The 15,704-nt window shown below is 42.1% G+C and overlaps 1 protein-coding gene across 1 annotated transcript in view; it reads left to right on the top strand.

Moving 5' to 3' along the window:
• Nucleotides 1–15,704, top strand: part of CFAP299 (cilia and flagella associated protein 299) — a 534,640-nt gene that overhangs the window by 80,734 nt on the left and 438,202 nt on the right. Inside the window, exon 3 of the mRNA XM_056568944.1 lies at nucleotides 13,964–14,094. Coding sequence (XP_056424919.1) covers nucleotides 13,964–14,094 — 131 coding nt within the window. The remainder of the gene's footprint in view (nucleotides 1–13,963; nucleotides 14,095–15,704) is intronic.

The following is a 15,704-nucleotide window of genomic DNA, read 5'->3' as shown; positions in this document are numbered from 1 at the left end:
TTGATTCTGAGCAAATCTGAATTTCCTTATGCTTCGTGGCAACAAATCGCTTCATTCACTACATTTTGTGTGGGCCGGGGGGGGGGGTCTAAAAGGGCAGCTACACGTGTGAGGACATGGGGCAAGGAAGTCTGGGAAGGTGGGATCACCTTGAATTACATGATGGCATGCAGCCTATGAGCAGCCAGCCCTGTGAGAGCAGAGACTGTGTGTGCACACTAATCACCTTTACTGACAATACAGATCTTTACAGCGCCGAATCCATTGACCTCAAGCCCACATCACTGCAAGCAAACAAGCAGGGAGAGTTTAGAAGCAATTTCATAGTCTGCCAATTGAGATCATCACAGGAAGCACTCCCCATTCAAAGACTGCAAGCAACCATTATGACGCCATATGGTCTCCCGACTCTGCTGCCAAATCCAGACTCCAGACTTCAGACTGCTCTGCGGCAGTGATTCTAATAGTGAAGCCTGTAATCTGCATGTCATACTGAATAACAGTATTATTTCACTACCCCAGCACACTAGCGTGTTACAGCAAGGTAAAGTGTTCTACACCCATATTGAGGCTCTCGGTAGTCCAGAAATAATCATTTTAATAGCGATTTGCCACGAATATATTTGGATCAAATTAAATGTATTCCAAAAATGCAGCGAATTGGCCAAATCAAATTTCTTAAAAATTTGCCCATCTCAAATAAAGACGCTTTAATTCACTTCAAAACTGAACTAGACTCTGAAAAATTCAGATTTTACAATTTTCGTGAAAAATTGGAAAATTTCTGCATAACTTTGAAGCCCTCAAATTCTTCAAAAAGTAAAAACATGTTAACTTTATGATGCCAACATAAAGTAGACATACTGTATTGTATATGTGAATCAATATATAATTCGTGACATGTCCATTTTCCTTACAAGCAGAGATTTTCAAATTTTTCATAACATTTTGGAATTTTCCACAAAGAAATGATGCAAGTTTACCATTGGCGAAAATTTACCATCAACATAAAGTAGAATATGTCACGAAATAAAACTCTCAGAATCAGATTCATAGGTTAAAACACCCCAGAGTAATTAATGCATAAAGTGACACAGGTCAGATTTGTAAAAAATGCTCTGGTCCTAAATGAACTGAACTGGTGCCAGAAAGATAAACAGAGTTGTAAATTACTTCTATTAAAAAATCTTAATCCTTCCAGTACTTTTAGGGGCTGTATAATACAGAAGAAATGATTTTCTTTTTGGATTTCTGTGATGTTATGACCACAGTGCTCTCTGCTGACCTCTGCTGTCCATTTTAGGAACTGTCCAGAGCAGCATATGTTTGCTATATGGATTTTCTTCTGCTCTGGATAGTTCCTAAAATGGACAGCAGAGGTCAGCAGAGAGCACTGTGGTCATGACATCAGAGAAATCCAAAAAGAATAGCATTTCCTCTGTAGTATATAGCCCATTAAAAGTACTGGAAGGAGTAATCATTTTTAATAGAAGTAATTTACAAATCGGTTTAACTTTCTGGCACCAATTGATTTAAAAAAAAAAAGTTTTCCACGGGAGTACCCCTTTACGGTCAAAATGGGCTTCTTCCTTAAAGGGTTAAACAAACCGCCAAGCAATCTATGGCCTTGTTATAACCAGTAAATACATGTATTTAGCATTTGATTGCAAACTTAGATGAACTCATCCTTATCTAGGGCAAACAGTAGCCCCACCCAGTCTATTACTTAACTATTTACTTACTACCACTTTAAGACCATGTTAAATATTTAAGTACTCCAGCACGTATCTAAGTGATAGCCTACCAAGAAATGTGAATGTTGGTTTTAGATAATAATTGAAAATTTGACTTATTTTCTTGCACAATTAAAGGGACGATATAATTAAGTGTTGCTTGTGTTCAGCTTCATATCTTTTAAGATAGTAATATTACTCAATGCAATTAATAACCGTCCAAACATGACTTACTATACCCACCCACTTAAGTTATTTCACTTATCAAGTAATGTCTTCATTTAGTCAGCGTGATCCAATGAGGTTAGTGTCATAATAGGACACAGGAGCAAAGCAATGGGTCATCAACTGCCATTCAATGAATATATATGATACAAAAACTTTCGTTAAGACAGTAAAGTAATATTCAAAAACTAAACAAACGTTATTCACATGAAATAAGTAACACAGAGTAGACAGTTCCAGAAACAATGTTATGCCAGTGCCCATATAACAGGACAAGGACAGGACTTTTATAAAGGCTTGAAAATTCCGAGGTGACCTCCAATATTCCTAAAAGGGCTGTTTCATCAGGGTTACATTAGATGATAGCTGAAATCCATGGCATTCTTTAGATGCTCATTGATCTCCTGCAGGGATGTTGAGTTACATGGTACCTATTTGGCACATGGTGATAAAACCATAGTCCTCCAGTGGGATAACTGTCTTTTTCAGATGCCCAATGTCTTATAGGAAAGGGGGTCTTTTTAATACGTTTTTTTTTCTCTTTGATGTTGTATATTTGAAAGGTGTTGAGCTACTGCACAACATTTTTGAGGAGGATATAGGTTCTGTTTTGGCGATACTTTTTTGGTAGAGGGGACCCCTGGTGACTTGCTGTAATCTGTGAGAAAATCCGGAAGCAAGTGTTTGATTCTCTTACAGTGCCCCCACAGGAGAATTAAAATATTACTGTTCTACTTAATGCATAGGCAAGAGGGTACAATAGAAACTGTTAACTTCTTATTCTCATGTCATGAGTATGTTGGTTCTATATATTTGTCTTGCTCTTACAGTATAATCAGCATTATATCTGCATAATCAAAAGAAGTAATTTTTACCTCCCCATTAAATTCTCCTTTTATATGTATTTTATTACTTAAAGGCACAAATGATCATTGAACAGCTCCTTACCCTGTTCAGGACCAAGGGTGTAAACTTACGCCCTGGCGTTTTCCGGTACCTGTCGCGCGCCGGGCAGAGATCGGAAGCGGATGCCTGCTGAAATGCTTCAGCAGGCATCCAGGGCAAACACCGAGGGGGGCCATGTAGGTCGCCGCAAATCGCGAGGGAAATCACCCCTGCGATCTGCGGCGATACCGGGCTGATCGGGTCTCTGGGACCCGACCGCCCGGTAATTTTGCATGATCCCGGTTGTCACAGACAGCCAGGACCATGCTAAAGTATAGGAGCGAGGTGGCAAGCCTGCCCCCTCCTCCGATCCCCTGCGATCCGTTGGTTAGTTAACCAACCGGGGGGGGGGGGGGCAGTTACTTCCCCCCGCCCTGCCCGGCCCCTAAAAGTCCGGAGAGGAAGACTGGAGGACGCGGCGGGGGACGGGGGAGTGCTGGGGCCCGGCCCCGGTACTTACCTTGTCCCTGAAGACCCGGATCCTGGCGACGAAGACGGCGGTGGCGGCGACAGGTGAGTTCCTCTTCAGCCGCGGTCGGGCCCTTTACAGCAATGCACGTCGCCGTAAAGCGACATGCATTGCTGTAATGGGACCCTGTATACTACAACTCCCAGCATGCCCAGACAGCCCTTGGCGTCTGAGCATGCTGGGAGTTGCAGTTTTGCAACATCTGGAGGTCCACAGTTTGGAGACCACTGTGCCCTTCCAGATGATAGAAAACTACACATCCTCAGCATGCCCTTACTGGCCAGGCATGCTGGGAGTTGTAGTTACAACTCCCAGCATGCCCGGACAGTTTTGGCATACTGGGAGTTGTAGTTTTGCAACATCTGGAAGGGCACAGATTGGGAACCACTGTATTAGTGGTCTGCAAACTGTAGTCCTCCAGATGTTGCAAAACTACAACTCCAAGCATGCTGGGAGTTGTAGTTCGGCAACATCTGGCTCTAAAGATGTTGCCGAACTACTACTTCCAGCATGCCTGAGAATGTTTGGGAGTAGTGGTTTTGCAACAACTGGGGGAACACTGATTGGGAAACATTGTCTGTTTCCTAACTCAGTGTTTCAAAAACCCGTGTGCCTCCAGCTGTTGCAAAACTACAACTACCAGCATGCACTGATAGACTGTGCATGCTGGGAGTTGTAGTTTTGCAACAGCTGGAGGTTACCCCCCCCCCCCCCCCCCCTGTGAATGTACAGGGTACATTTACATGGGCAGGGGGCTTACAGTGAGTATCAGGCTGCAGGTTTACGATGCAGCAAATTTTGCGTGGCAGCTCAAACTCGCAGCGGGAAACTCGCTGTAATCCCCCGCCCGTGTGACTGTACCCTAAAAACACTACACTACACTAACACAAAATAAAATAAAAAGTAAAAAACACTACATATGCACATACCCCTACACAGCCCCCCTACCCTCCCCAATAAAAATGAAAAACGTCTGGTACGCCACTCTTTCCAAAATGGAGCCTCCGGCTGTTGCAAAACCACAACTCCCAGTATTGCCGGACAGCCGTTGACTGTCCAAGAATGCTGGGAGTTTTGCAACAGCTGGAGGCACCCTGTTTGGGAATCACTGGCGTAGAATACCCCTATGTCCACCCCTATGCAAATCCCTAATTCAGGCCTCAAATGCGCATGGCGCTCTCACTTTGGAGCCCTGTCATATTTCAAGGCCACAGTTTAGGGCCACATATGGGGTATTGCCGTACTCGGGAGAAATTGCCTAACAAATTTTGGGGGGCTTTTTCTCCTTTCACCCCTTATGAAAAGGTGAAGTTGGGGTCTACACCAGCATGTTAGTGTAACATGTTAGTGTTGCCCTATACTTTTCATTTTGACAAGAGGTAAAAGAGAAAAAAGACCCCCAAAATATGTAATGCAATTTCTCCCGACTACGGAGATACCCCATATGTGGGCGCAAAGTTCTCTGGGGGAGCACAACAAGGCCCAGAAGGGATAGTGCACCATGTACATTTGAGGTGATTTGCACAGGGGTGGCTGATTGTTACAGCGGTTTTGACAAACGCAAAAAAAAAAAAAAAAACATGTGACCCCATTTCGGAAACTACACCCCTTACAGAATGTAATGAGGGGTGCAGTGAGAATTTACACTGCACTGGTGTCTGACAGAGCTTTGGAACAGTGGGCTGTGCAAATAAAAAATTTTGTACAGCCCACTGTTCCAAAGATCTGACAGACACCAGTGGGGGGGTAAATGCTCACTATACCCCTTGTTACATTCCTCAAGGGGTCTAGTTTCCAAAATGATATGCCATGTGGGGATTATTTTGCTATCCTGGCACCATAGGAGCTTCCTAAATGCGACATGCCCCCCGCTCTCTCCATGCTCTCAAATAGCCAAATATGACTCCTTCTCTTCTGAGCATTGTAGTTCGCCCGTAGTGCACTTCAGGTCAACTTATGGGGTACCTCCAAACTCAGAAGAGATGGGGTTACAAATTTTGGGGGGTATTTTCTGCTATTAACCCTTGCAAAAATGTTAAATTTGGGGGGAAACACACATTTTAGTGAAAACATTTTTTTTTTTTACGTATGCAAAAGTCGTGAAACCCCTGTGGGGTATTAAGGCTCACTTAACTCCTTGTTACGTTACTCAAGGGGTCTAGTTTCCAAAATGGTATGCCATGTGTTTTTTTTTTTGCTGTCCTGTCACCATAGGAGCTTCCTAAATGCGACATGCCCTCGAGCAAAATTTGCTCTCAAAAAGCCAAATATGACTCCTTCTCTTCTGAGCATTGTAGTTCGCCCGTAGTGCACTTCAGGTCAACTTATGGGGTACCTCCATACTCAGAAGAGATGGGGTTACAAATTTTGGGGGGTATTTTCTGCAATTAACCCTTGCAAAAATGTGAAATTTGGGGGGAAACACACATTTTTGTGAAATTTTTAATTTATTCTTTTACATATGCAAAAGTCGTGAAACACCTGTGGGGTATTAAGGCTCACTTTGTTCCTTGTTACGTGCCTCTAGGGGTGTCTAGTTTCCAAAATGGTATGCCATGTGTTTTTTTTTTGCTGTTCTGGCACCATAGGGGCTTCCTAAATGCAACATGCCCCACAAAAACCATTTCAGAAAAACGTACTCTCCAAAATCTCCTTGTCGCTCCTTCGCTTCTGAGCCCTCTACTGCGCCCCCCAAACACTTTACATAGACATATGTGCTTACTCGAGAGAAATTGGGCTACAAATATAACTATACATTTTCTCCTTTTACCCCTTGTAAAAATTCTAAAATTTGGTCTACAAGAACATGCGAGTGTAAAAAATGAAGATTGTGAATTTTCTCCTTCACTTTGCTGCTATTCCTGTGACACACCTAAAGGGTTAAAATGCTGACTGAATGTAATTTTGAATACTTTGGGGGGTGCAGTTTTTATAATGGGGTCATTTGTGGGGTATTTCTAAGATGAAGACCCTTCAAATCCACTTCAAACCTGAACTGGCCTGAAAAATTGTGATTTTGGAAATTTTGTGAAAAATTGGAAAATTGCTGCTGAACTTTGAAGCCCTCTGGTGTCTTCCAAAAGTAATAACATGTCAATTTTATGATGCAAACATAAAGTAAACATATTGTATCTGTGAATAAAAAAAATTATTTGGAATATCCATTTTCCTTACAAGCAGAGAGCTTCAAAGTTAGAAAAATGCAAAATTTTCTAATTTTTCATCAAATTTGGGGATTTTTCACCAAGAAAGGATGCAAGTTACCTCAAAATTTTTCCACTATGTTAATTCCTTCAGGACCAAGCCCATTTTGGCCTTAAGGACCAGAGCGTTTTTTGCACATCTGACCACTGTCACTTTAAACATTAATAACTCTGGAATGCTTTTAGTTATTATTCTGATTCCGAGAATGTTTTTTCGTGACATATTCTACTTTAACATGGTGGTAAATTTTTGTGGTAACTTGCATCCTTTCCTTGTGAAAAATCCTAAAATTTGATGAAAATTTGAAAATGTTGCATTTTTCTAACTTTGAAGCTCTCTGCTTGTAAGGAAAATGTATATTACAAATAAAAAAAATTTTTATTCACATATACAATATGTCTATTTTATGTTTGCATCATAAAATTGACGAGTTTTTACTTTTGGAAGACACCAGAGGGCTTCAAAGTTCCGCAGCAATTTTCCAATTTTTCACAAAATTTTCAAACTCACTATTTTTCAGGGACCAGTTCAGGTTTGAAGTGGATTTGAAGGGTCTTCATATTAGAAATACCCCACAAAAGACCCCATTATAAAAACTGCACCCCCCAAAGTATTCAAAATGACATTCAGTCATCATTTTAACCCTTTAGGTGTTTCACAGGAATAGAAGCAAAGTGAAGGAGAAAATTCACAATCTTCATTTTTTACACTCGCATGTTCTTGTAGACCCAATTTTTTAATTTTTACAAGGGGTAAAAGGAGAAAATGTATACTTATATTTGTAGCCCAATTTCTCTCGAGTAAGCACATACCTCATATGTCTATGTAAAGTGTTCGGCGGGCGCAGTAGAGGGCTCAGAAGGGAAAGAGCGACAAGGGGATTTTGGAGAGTACGTTTTTCTGAAATGGTTTTTGGGGGGCATGTTGCATTTAGGAAGCCCCTATGGTGCCAGAACAGCAAAAAAACCTCACATGGCATACCATTTTGGAAACTAGACCCCTTGGGGAACATAACAAGGAATAAAGTGAGCCTTATTACCCCACAGGTGTTTCACGACTTTTGCATATGTAAAAAAAAAAAATTATTTTTTCACTAAAATGTGTGTTTCCCCCCAAATTTCACATTTTTCCAAGGGTTAATAGCAGGAAATACCCCAAAATATTTGTAACCCCTTCTCTTCTGAGTATGGAGGTACCCCATAAGTGAACCTGAAGTATACTACGGGCGAACTACAATGCTCAGAAGAGAAGGAGTCATATTTGGCTTTTTGAGAGCAAATTTTGCTCGGGGAACATGTCGCATTTAGGAAGCCCCTATGGTGCCACAACAGCAAAAAAACACATCGCATACCATTTTGAAAACTAGACCCCTTGAGGAACGTAACAAGGAATAAAGTGAGCCTTAATACCCCACAGGTGTTTCACGACTTTTGCATATGTAAAAAAAAAAAAAAAATTCCACTAAAATGTGTGTTTCCCCCCAAATTTCACATTTTTGCAAGGGTTAATAGCAGAAAATACCCCTCGAAATGTGTAACCCCATCTCTTCTGAGTATGGAGGTACCCCATAAGTTGACCCGAAGTGCACTATGGGCGAACTACAATGCTCAGAAGAGAAGGAGTCATATTTGGCTTTTTGAGAGCAAATTTTGCTCGGGGGGCATGTCGCATTTAGGAAGCCCCTATGGTGCCAGGACAGCAAAATAACCCCCACATGGCATACCATTTTGGAAACTAGACCCCTTGAGGAGCGTAACAAGTGGTACAGTGAGCATTTGCCCCCCACTGGTGTCTGACAGATCTTTGGAACTGTGGGCTGTACAAGTTTTGCGTTTGTCAAAACCGCTGTAACAATCAGCCACCCCTTTGCAAATCACCTCAAATATACATGGTACACTCTCCCTTCTGGGCCTTTTTGTGCGCCCCCAGAGCACTTTGCGCCCACATATGGGGTATCTCCGTAGTCGGGAGAAATTGCATTACAAATTTTGGGGGCTTTTTTCCCTTTTACCTCTTGTGAAAATGTAAAGTATAGGGCAACATCAACATGTTAGTGTAAAAAATTACAAATTTTTACACTAACATTCTGGTGTAGACCCCAACATTTCCTTTTCATGAAGGGTTAAAGAAGAAAATACCCCCCAAACCTTGTAAGGCAATTTCTCCCGAGTACGGCGATACCCCATATATGACCCTAAACTGTTGCCTTGAAATACGACAGGGCTCCAAAGTGAGAGCGCCATGTGCATTTGAGGCCTAAATTAGGGATTTGCAAATGGGTGGACATAGGGGTATTCTACGCCAGTGATTCCCAAACAGGGTGCCTCCAGCTGTTGCAAAACTCCCAGCATGCGTGGACAGTCAGCGGCTGTCCGGCAATACTGGGAGTTGTTGTTTTTCAACAGCTGGAGGCTCTGCTTTGGAAACAGTGGTGTACCGGACGTTCTTATTGGGGGAGGGGGGCTGTGTAGGGGTATGTGTATTTGTAGTGTTTTTAACTTTTTATTTTATTTTGTGTTAGTGTAGTGTAGTGTAGTGTTTTTAGGGTACAGTCACATGGGCGGGGGATTACAGCGAGTTTCCCAGCGCAAAATTAGCTGCATCTCAAACTTGCAGCGAGAAACCCACTGTAAAAGCCTCGCCCATGTGAATGTACCCTGTACATTCACAGGGGGGGGGGGGGGTGCACCAGCTGTTGCAAAACCACAACTCCCAGCATGCATGGTCTGTTTGTGCATGCTGGGAGTTATAGTTTTGCAACAGCTGGAGGCACACAGGTTAGGAAACACTGAGTTAGAAACAATGTTTCCCAACCAGTGTGTCTCCAGTTGTTGCAAAACTACAACTCCCAGCATGCCCAGACAGCTGAAGGGCATGCTGGGAGTTGTAGTTCGGCAACATCTGAAGGGCCAGATGTTGCTGAACTAAAACTCCCAGCATGCCTGGACAGTCAGTGCATGCTGGGAGTTGTAGTTTTGCAACAGCTGGAAGAGCACAGATTGGAGACCATTATACAATGGTCTCCAAACTGGGGCCCTCCAGATGTTGCAAAACTACAACTCCCAGCATGCATGGTCTGTTAGTGCATGCTGGGAGTTATAGTTTTGCAACAGCTGGAGACACACAGGTTAGGAAACACTGAGTTAGAAACAATGTTTCCCAACCAGTGTGTCTCCAGTTGTTGCAAAACTACAACTCCCAGCATGCCCAGACAGCTGAAGGGCATGCTGGGAGTTGTAGTTCGGCAACATCTGAAGGGCCAGATGTTGCTGAACTAAAACTCCCAGCATGCCTGGACAGTCAGTGCATGCTGGGAGTTGTAGTTTTGCAACAGCTGGAAGAGCACAGATTGGAGACCATTATACAATGGTCTCCAAACTGAGGCCCTCCAGATGTTGCAAAACTACAACTCCCAGCATGCCCAGACAGCCAAAGGCTGTCTAGGCATGCTGGGAGTTGTAGTTTTCAGACTCCTAGAAGCAGCAGTGAAGATCTTCACTGCTGCTTCTGAGGACCATATACTCACCTGCCGGTCCCGTCGCTGCTCGTCCACGTGGCCGGTCCCGCGCTGCTCCTCGGTTCCGCCACTGGTTCGGGTAAGGCCACCGATCCCCTCCTGTTCCCCCCCCTATGCTGCAGGTCCCCGCGAGCCCCCGCAGCCATCGTCCCCCGTTCTGCCCGACTTCCAGGGGCGGGCAGTGTGGGGGATCTGAACTTTCACCCCAGATCACTGTGATTGGTCCACAGGGACTAATCACAGTGATCGCTGACCAGGACCATCAATGGATGGTCCTGGGGGGTGAAGCAGAAGTTGTCCCCTGCTGGAAACAGCGGGACTTTTGCTGGTTAACCCGTGCGATGCTGCGCATCGCCGGGTTAACTGAATGTCATTTATAAACGTCGGGATGCGCGAACGCACTGCACAACCCAGCGTTTATATATGACATTCTGTGGGAAGGGGTTAAAGTAGAATATGTCACGAAAAAACAATCTCGGAATCAGAATGATAACTAAAAGCATTCCAGAGTTATTAATCTTTAAAGTGACAGTGGTCAGATGTGCAAAAAATGGCCGGGTCCTAAGGTGTAAAATGGCTGGGTCCTTAAGGGGTTAAAGGGGTACTCAGCCCTTAGACATCTTATTCCCTATCCAAAGGATAGGGGATAAGATGCCTGATCGTGGGGCTCCGGATGCTTTGATCCCCCCCTGCAATCTCTGGCCCGGCCCTGGGATGTTCAGAGCACAGAAGCTTTAAGCTTCTCTGTTCTTGACGTCACGCCACGCCCCCTTCATTTATGTCTATGTAAGGGGGCGTGATGAATAGTACAGAGCCATGATGCCTTCTTCCTCAGACAGGAATAGAGGAGGTGTGACGGCTGGGGTTGCCCATCATCTGGAACGTTTCGCTCCATGCACCGCATGACTGGTATGCCGCGCCGGAGATTGTGGGGGTTTGCCACTGGGTGATAAGATGTCTTGGGATGGAGTACCCCTTTAATTTGAACAGCACAACAATTCTATGCAACATTCTGTTAAACCAGTGCTTCTGACCAGTGAGATGTCCCTAGTGAAGCACAACAACGTTGATCCTTTTTACAGAAGTGATCATATACTGCATTGTTTTTTTATTTATTTTGCTTATTTTAATGGTATACTTTCTAAGTTCCTAGAGACAAATTAAAGTTAAGTTATGCAACATTTCTAATTTCGGCATGGACATGTACCAGAAGTGGTGATGCCAACATCAACATGCAGGATTCCAATTTTGTAAAGCCATATGTTAACCAAATATGTGACTGTCTTAGATTTTCATTTAACATGATGTGTTTTTGTTTACAGTTCTTTAGTAGCGTCTGTTCTCACATGAAACCACTTATCAGTGGTTATGTTTGCATAATATAATGGAATGTAATAATTTTTATTAAACTAAATTAAGAATGACACTGTGATTTGGCTTCAATTCATTTTAATTATTTTGCAGTATTTTTTATGTTATTATTCTGACTAAGCAAAGAACTTTTGTAATATAGTTGAAGGGGTTGTCTTAAGATGATAACACTTGTAACGTATGGCCTTTTGCAATTCAGAGACAATGTTTTAGACTTATTAGCATGCTATTACATGTATTGTTTTGAAGTATGTTTCAAACCTATAAAAGCATATATTGCATGATGCAGGTAAAATGTGTGTGTCTCGTTTAAGAACAATGTTTTGTTTTCAAAAAAACGTTTACACATGTGCTAAAAAAAATGCTAGGTATTACAGCTCCCTCATTGGAAAAGGTTTGGACTCACAAGTGACCTTTCCTATGATTAAGATTATTCACTTTGCCTTTTCTTTGCCACTCAGCCAAGACCACCACTATGATTTCCTCTAGAAATTACAGATTTCTACAGGACCTGCCAGAAAAACATCTTATGCTTTGCTCTTTTTCAGCACCCTCCTTACTACTTTCTTACCTATAGTGTCCCAAATGTATTATAATGTCCCCTTGGTGTCCCACACAGTAAAGTAGGTAGATATGTGGGTTGAAGGGAGGAGTAGGTTAATTAAGGAGGAGTAGGTAGGTCCCCCCCATTAGGTAGGTCAATCTAGTAGGTAGGTTCCCCATGTAGATTGGTGCACAAGGTGTGTAGTTTCCCTCTGTACTTACGTGCCCCCAGTAGGTAGATTACATTAGCATCTAGGTGCCCCACAGAAAGATTCCCCAGTAAATATAGGCCTCAAGTATCAAGCTCCACCAGTATATCTAGGTCCCCAATATGTAGTTGCCCCAGTATATGTGGGCCCCCATTAGGTAGTAATTTCCCTCAGTATATGTAAGTCCACAGTAAGTAGTTTTTACCCGAATATGTAGGCAAGTAGGTAGTACTTTCTCTCATAGTAGTAGTAGTTGTTTCTCTTAGTACATGTCACCCCCCCCCCCCCCCCAGTAGGTACTAGTTTCCCCCCACTGTGTATGTAGGTCCCGAAGTAGGTAGTTTCCCCAATATAACCCCCTTCTGCAAGACAGGATAAAAAGAAAAAAATTAACTTCTTTCAACTCCCAATTCTCCCACAGTCTTCATCTTCTTTTTCCCTCTTCTAGGCCGCAGACAACTTCTTTTTACATCCATGAAGTCTCTTCCTTTGAGTTGGCCGGTCTTCCTGATCCTGGCCATACTTCACTTTTTTTAGTCATAGTTGATTTCCCCTTTTTAACATTTCAGGTCTGGGTATGAGATAAATGAGGAAACTTGCGTGTACTGATCTTTTATATCTATACATATGGGGAATTGGTCACTGTCAGGCCCAAGGCCTGATTATGGAAACATACATGTGCTTTTATTGTATCTGTGTATAACCTAAGACCTGGGGGTGAGAGGTCATTCAGACTGTGGGTTTGTGTATTGCATTTTATGGGGGGTCTGGCTGTTTGTTTGTATCTCCTTTGAAGTCAGAGGCTCTTTTGAAGCAGCAGGATGTAAGGGCACCCTGGTCCCATCATATAATCAACCAGATAAGAGGGCCAGGAACAGAGATGCTCCCCCTGGTAGGATCAGAGGGGAGGGGGGAATGGAGTCTCCCTCCAAAAAGGCAGATATATAATATTTAACAATGGTAGACTGAAGGTGTTCAATGCTGTGCAACAAGCTGACAAGACCACCCTAAGAACAGCTGGAACTCACTCTCATGGACTACTATATCATCATGCTGTAAGAACTTCATCTTTTGTTTTCTGAACTTGCCTTGCTAAACTCTTTCATATTTTTGTAACTGTATGTCATTTGTTCCTGTATTTTTATATATATATATATATATATATATATATATATATATATATATAGATATATATAGATATATGTATATATATCTATATATATATATATATATATATATATATATATATATATATATAGCACTGTGATACCTTTTATCAGATAAAATGTTTAATTAATCAGCTCTGGTCTTTGATCTTTAAATATATGAGCTCACCTTTCTGAAGGCAGCTCTAGTGGAAACACGTTTATCTAAGGGTTAATTTGGTGACCTGCTGGGACTAGTAGTGTATAAACAGAGGTCTGGTGGCCTTAACCCTTGCACCATCCCACTCTCTCTAATGTCTTGGCTGGACCGATAGGGTGTGATCGTGACAGTCACTACTTGCTTGTTTCCTGGCTAAATCATTTTGCTCGTCTATATGGACTTCTTAACCCATCCATCAATTTTACGTGTCAGAAACTGCCTGCCATTTTTAGGTTTAGCTAGTAAAGTATTCACATATTCATGCACACATTTTATACAGTTAAACTTCTGGAAGTTTCGCTGTAAGATTACATTTTATAACCTATACATGTAAAACAAAACTAATGAGAAAAATACTGATTAATTTGTATTGTTTGCCTAGGATGAAGAACTAGCCCGTCAGCTGGTGGAGCTGGGCTACAGGGGAAGTGGAGAAGTTCTAAAAAGGGAAGAGTTTGAGGCAAGAAAGGCAGCGGCAGAGGCTTCCAGACTCTCTCAGAGAACTCAACAAAAGTAAGTCCCAGCTGTGTCTGGTAACAAGTGGACCACATTCTTTGCATCTCCTCTGTATGATTAGAAACAGTTTTATTGGCATGTGCTTCCCCTCAGCATCAAATAAGGACACTAGTTACAGGTCTGATATTGTACCAAGACACATGTGCTGTGCAGATCAGTTGGGGTGAGTGAGCTGGAAGATATCTGCTGTGCAACCACATTTGACTGTAAGCTACTAATTTATGAAAAGAGGATAAACATAAAAATATGTGTGCACAACCAACAGACCATGATGAAAGCACAGGGACAGTACACATTTTCTAAAAATGTGTGCAGAAACAAGGGAAGTACTGGAACAGATCAAGAATAATCACTGCCCAGAATGTCCCAAGTGTTCTGTTAGTGACAGTAAAATCAAGATTTCACCAGTAGTTTCCTCTCTTCTGTTTGATCATTGAAACATGAGTACCAATCTTGACAGAAACAACATAGTTATTATTTAGTCTTCTGTGGCAGCATGTTCCCTTTCTTTCCGAGAGGCTCATTTGTTCTTTGTCAGATGCGTTTTACTGTGTCTTTAGGCTTCAGGAAACCAAGTAAGAGGCTGGAATAGATAAACCTTGAATGCCAAGAAGCATTGCTTATAATATGCAGTACTAAAAAGGAAATTGTTCCTGACCAAATGCATATGCTTGTTCATTTCATCTTTATTACTTTGAATTATGCATGCACTTACTATAGAAACGCTGACGCGATAATGCACTTTTTTTTGCTATTGTTTTTTTTTTATAATCTCCATTGTTGATACATTTTTGACATGCACATGCATTCTACAGTCTATACAATTCTATGGAATCATCATGATTTAGTTTATAGGCACAGGGATCCCACTTATGGTGATCATAAGACCCTATTTAATTGTAAACAGTATAAACAAGTATAAAAGCATTAAAAAAAATACAGTATTGTAATGTTTTAATCACAGTGCACACAGAATAAAAGTTAAAGGAGAAGTCCAGTTTAGAAAAATGTATACTCTATCCAAAGGATAGGGGATAAGTGTCAGATTGCAGGGGGCTTGACCACTGAGACCCCCGCCATCTCCTGCCCACTGCCCGTCTCCCCTCCTGCACGAAGCTGTGTTGACTACCGCACTAAACGGTGGTTGACATGTCCCATCCATTCATCTGGAACATGTCCTTTTTTTTACTAATGTGTTTCTATTTTCTGTTTTTTTTTTGTACATGTGGGGCCGCTATCTTGCCTGATAATTTTTTAACAGCAATTAGTAATATGCTTTACACAGGATGCATGGCTATAGACAACAGTAGACAGTATCTGCCCCATTTAGATAAATTGGAGACGCTTTAAGGCAACCTCTGTGACCTTTTCCGAGGTTATTCTACAGGGAGGGGAAGGGGGGGGTTGCTGATCTCTGCTGTGAATGGTGGTGGATATAGTGTTATCTATATACTGGTGCTGTCTTTCACTGTTTTCCTGCCTGTTTTTAGAAGGCAGTCATTACTCAAAAATTATCTTTACAGAGCAGGAAGTCTCAGCTTAGCCTTAGGTCCAGTGGCAAGAAGGGAAACTGCGATAAACAGGATTATTATAAAACATTAATAATA

Source organism: Hyla sarda, chromosome 1 (assembly GCF_029499605.1).
Source record: "Hyla sarda isolate aHylSar1 chromosome 1, aHylSar1.hap1, whole genome shotgun sequence".
NCBI lineage: Eukaryota > Metazoa > Chordata > Amphibia > Anura > Hylidae > Hyla > Hyla sarda.
This window is presented reverse-complemented; position numbering and strand designations above follow the sequence as displayed.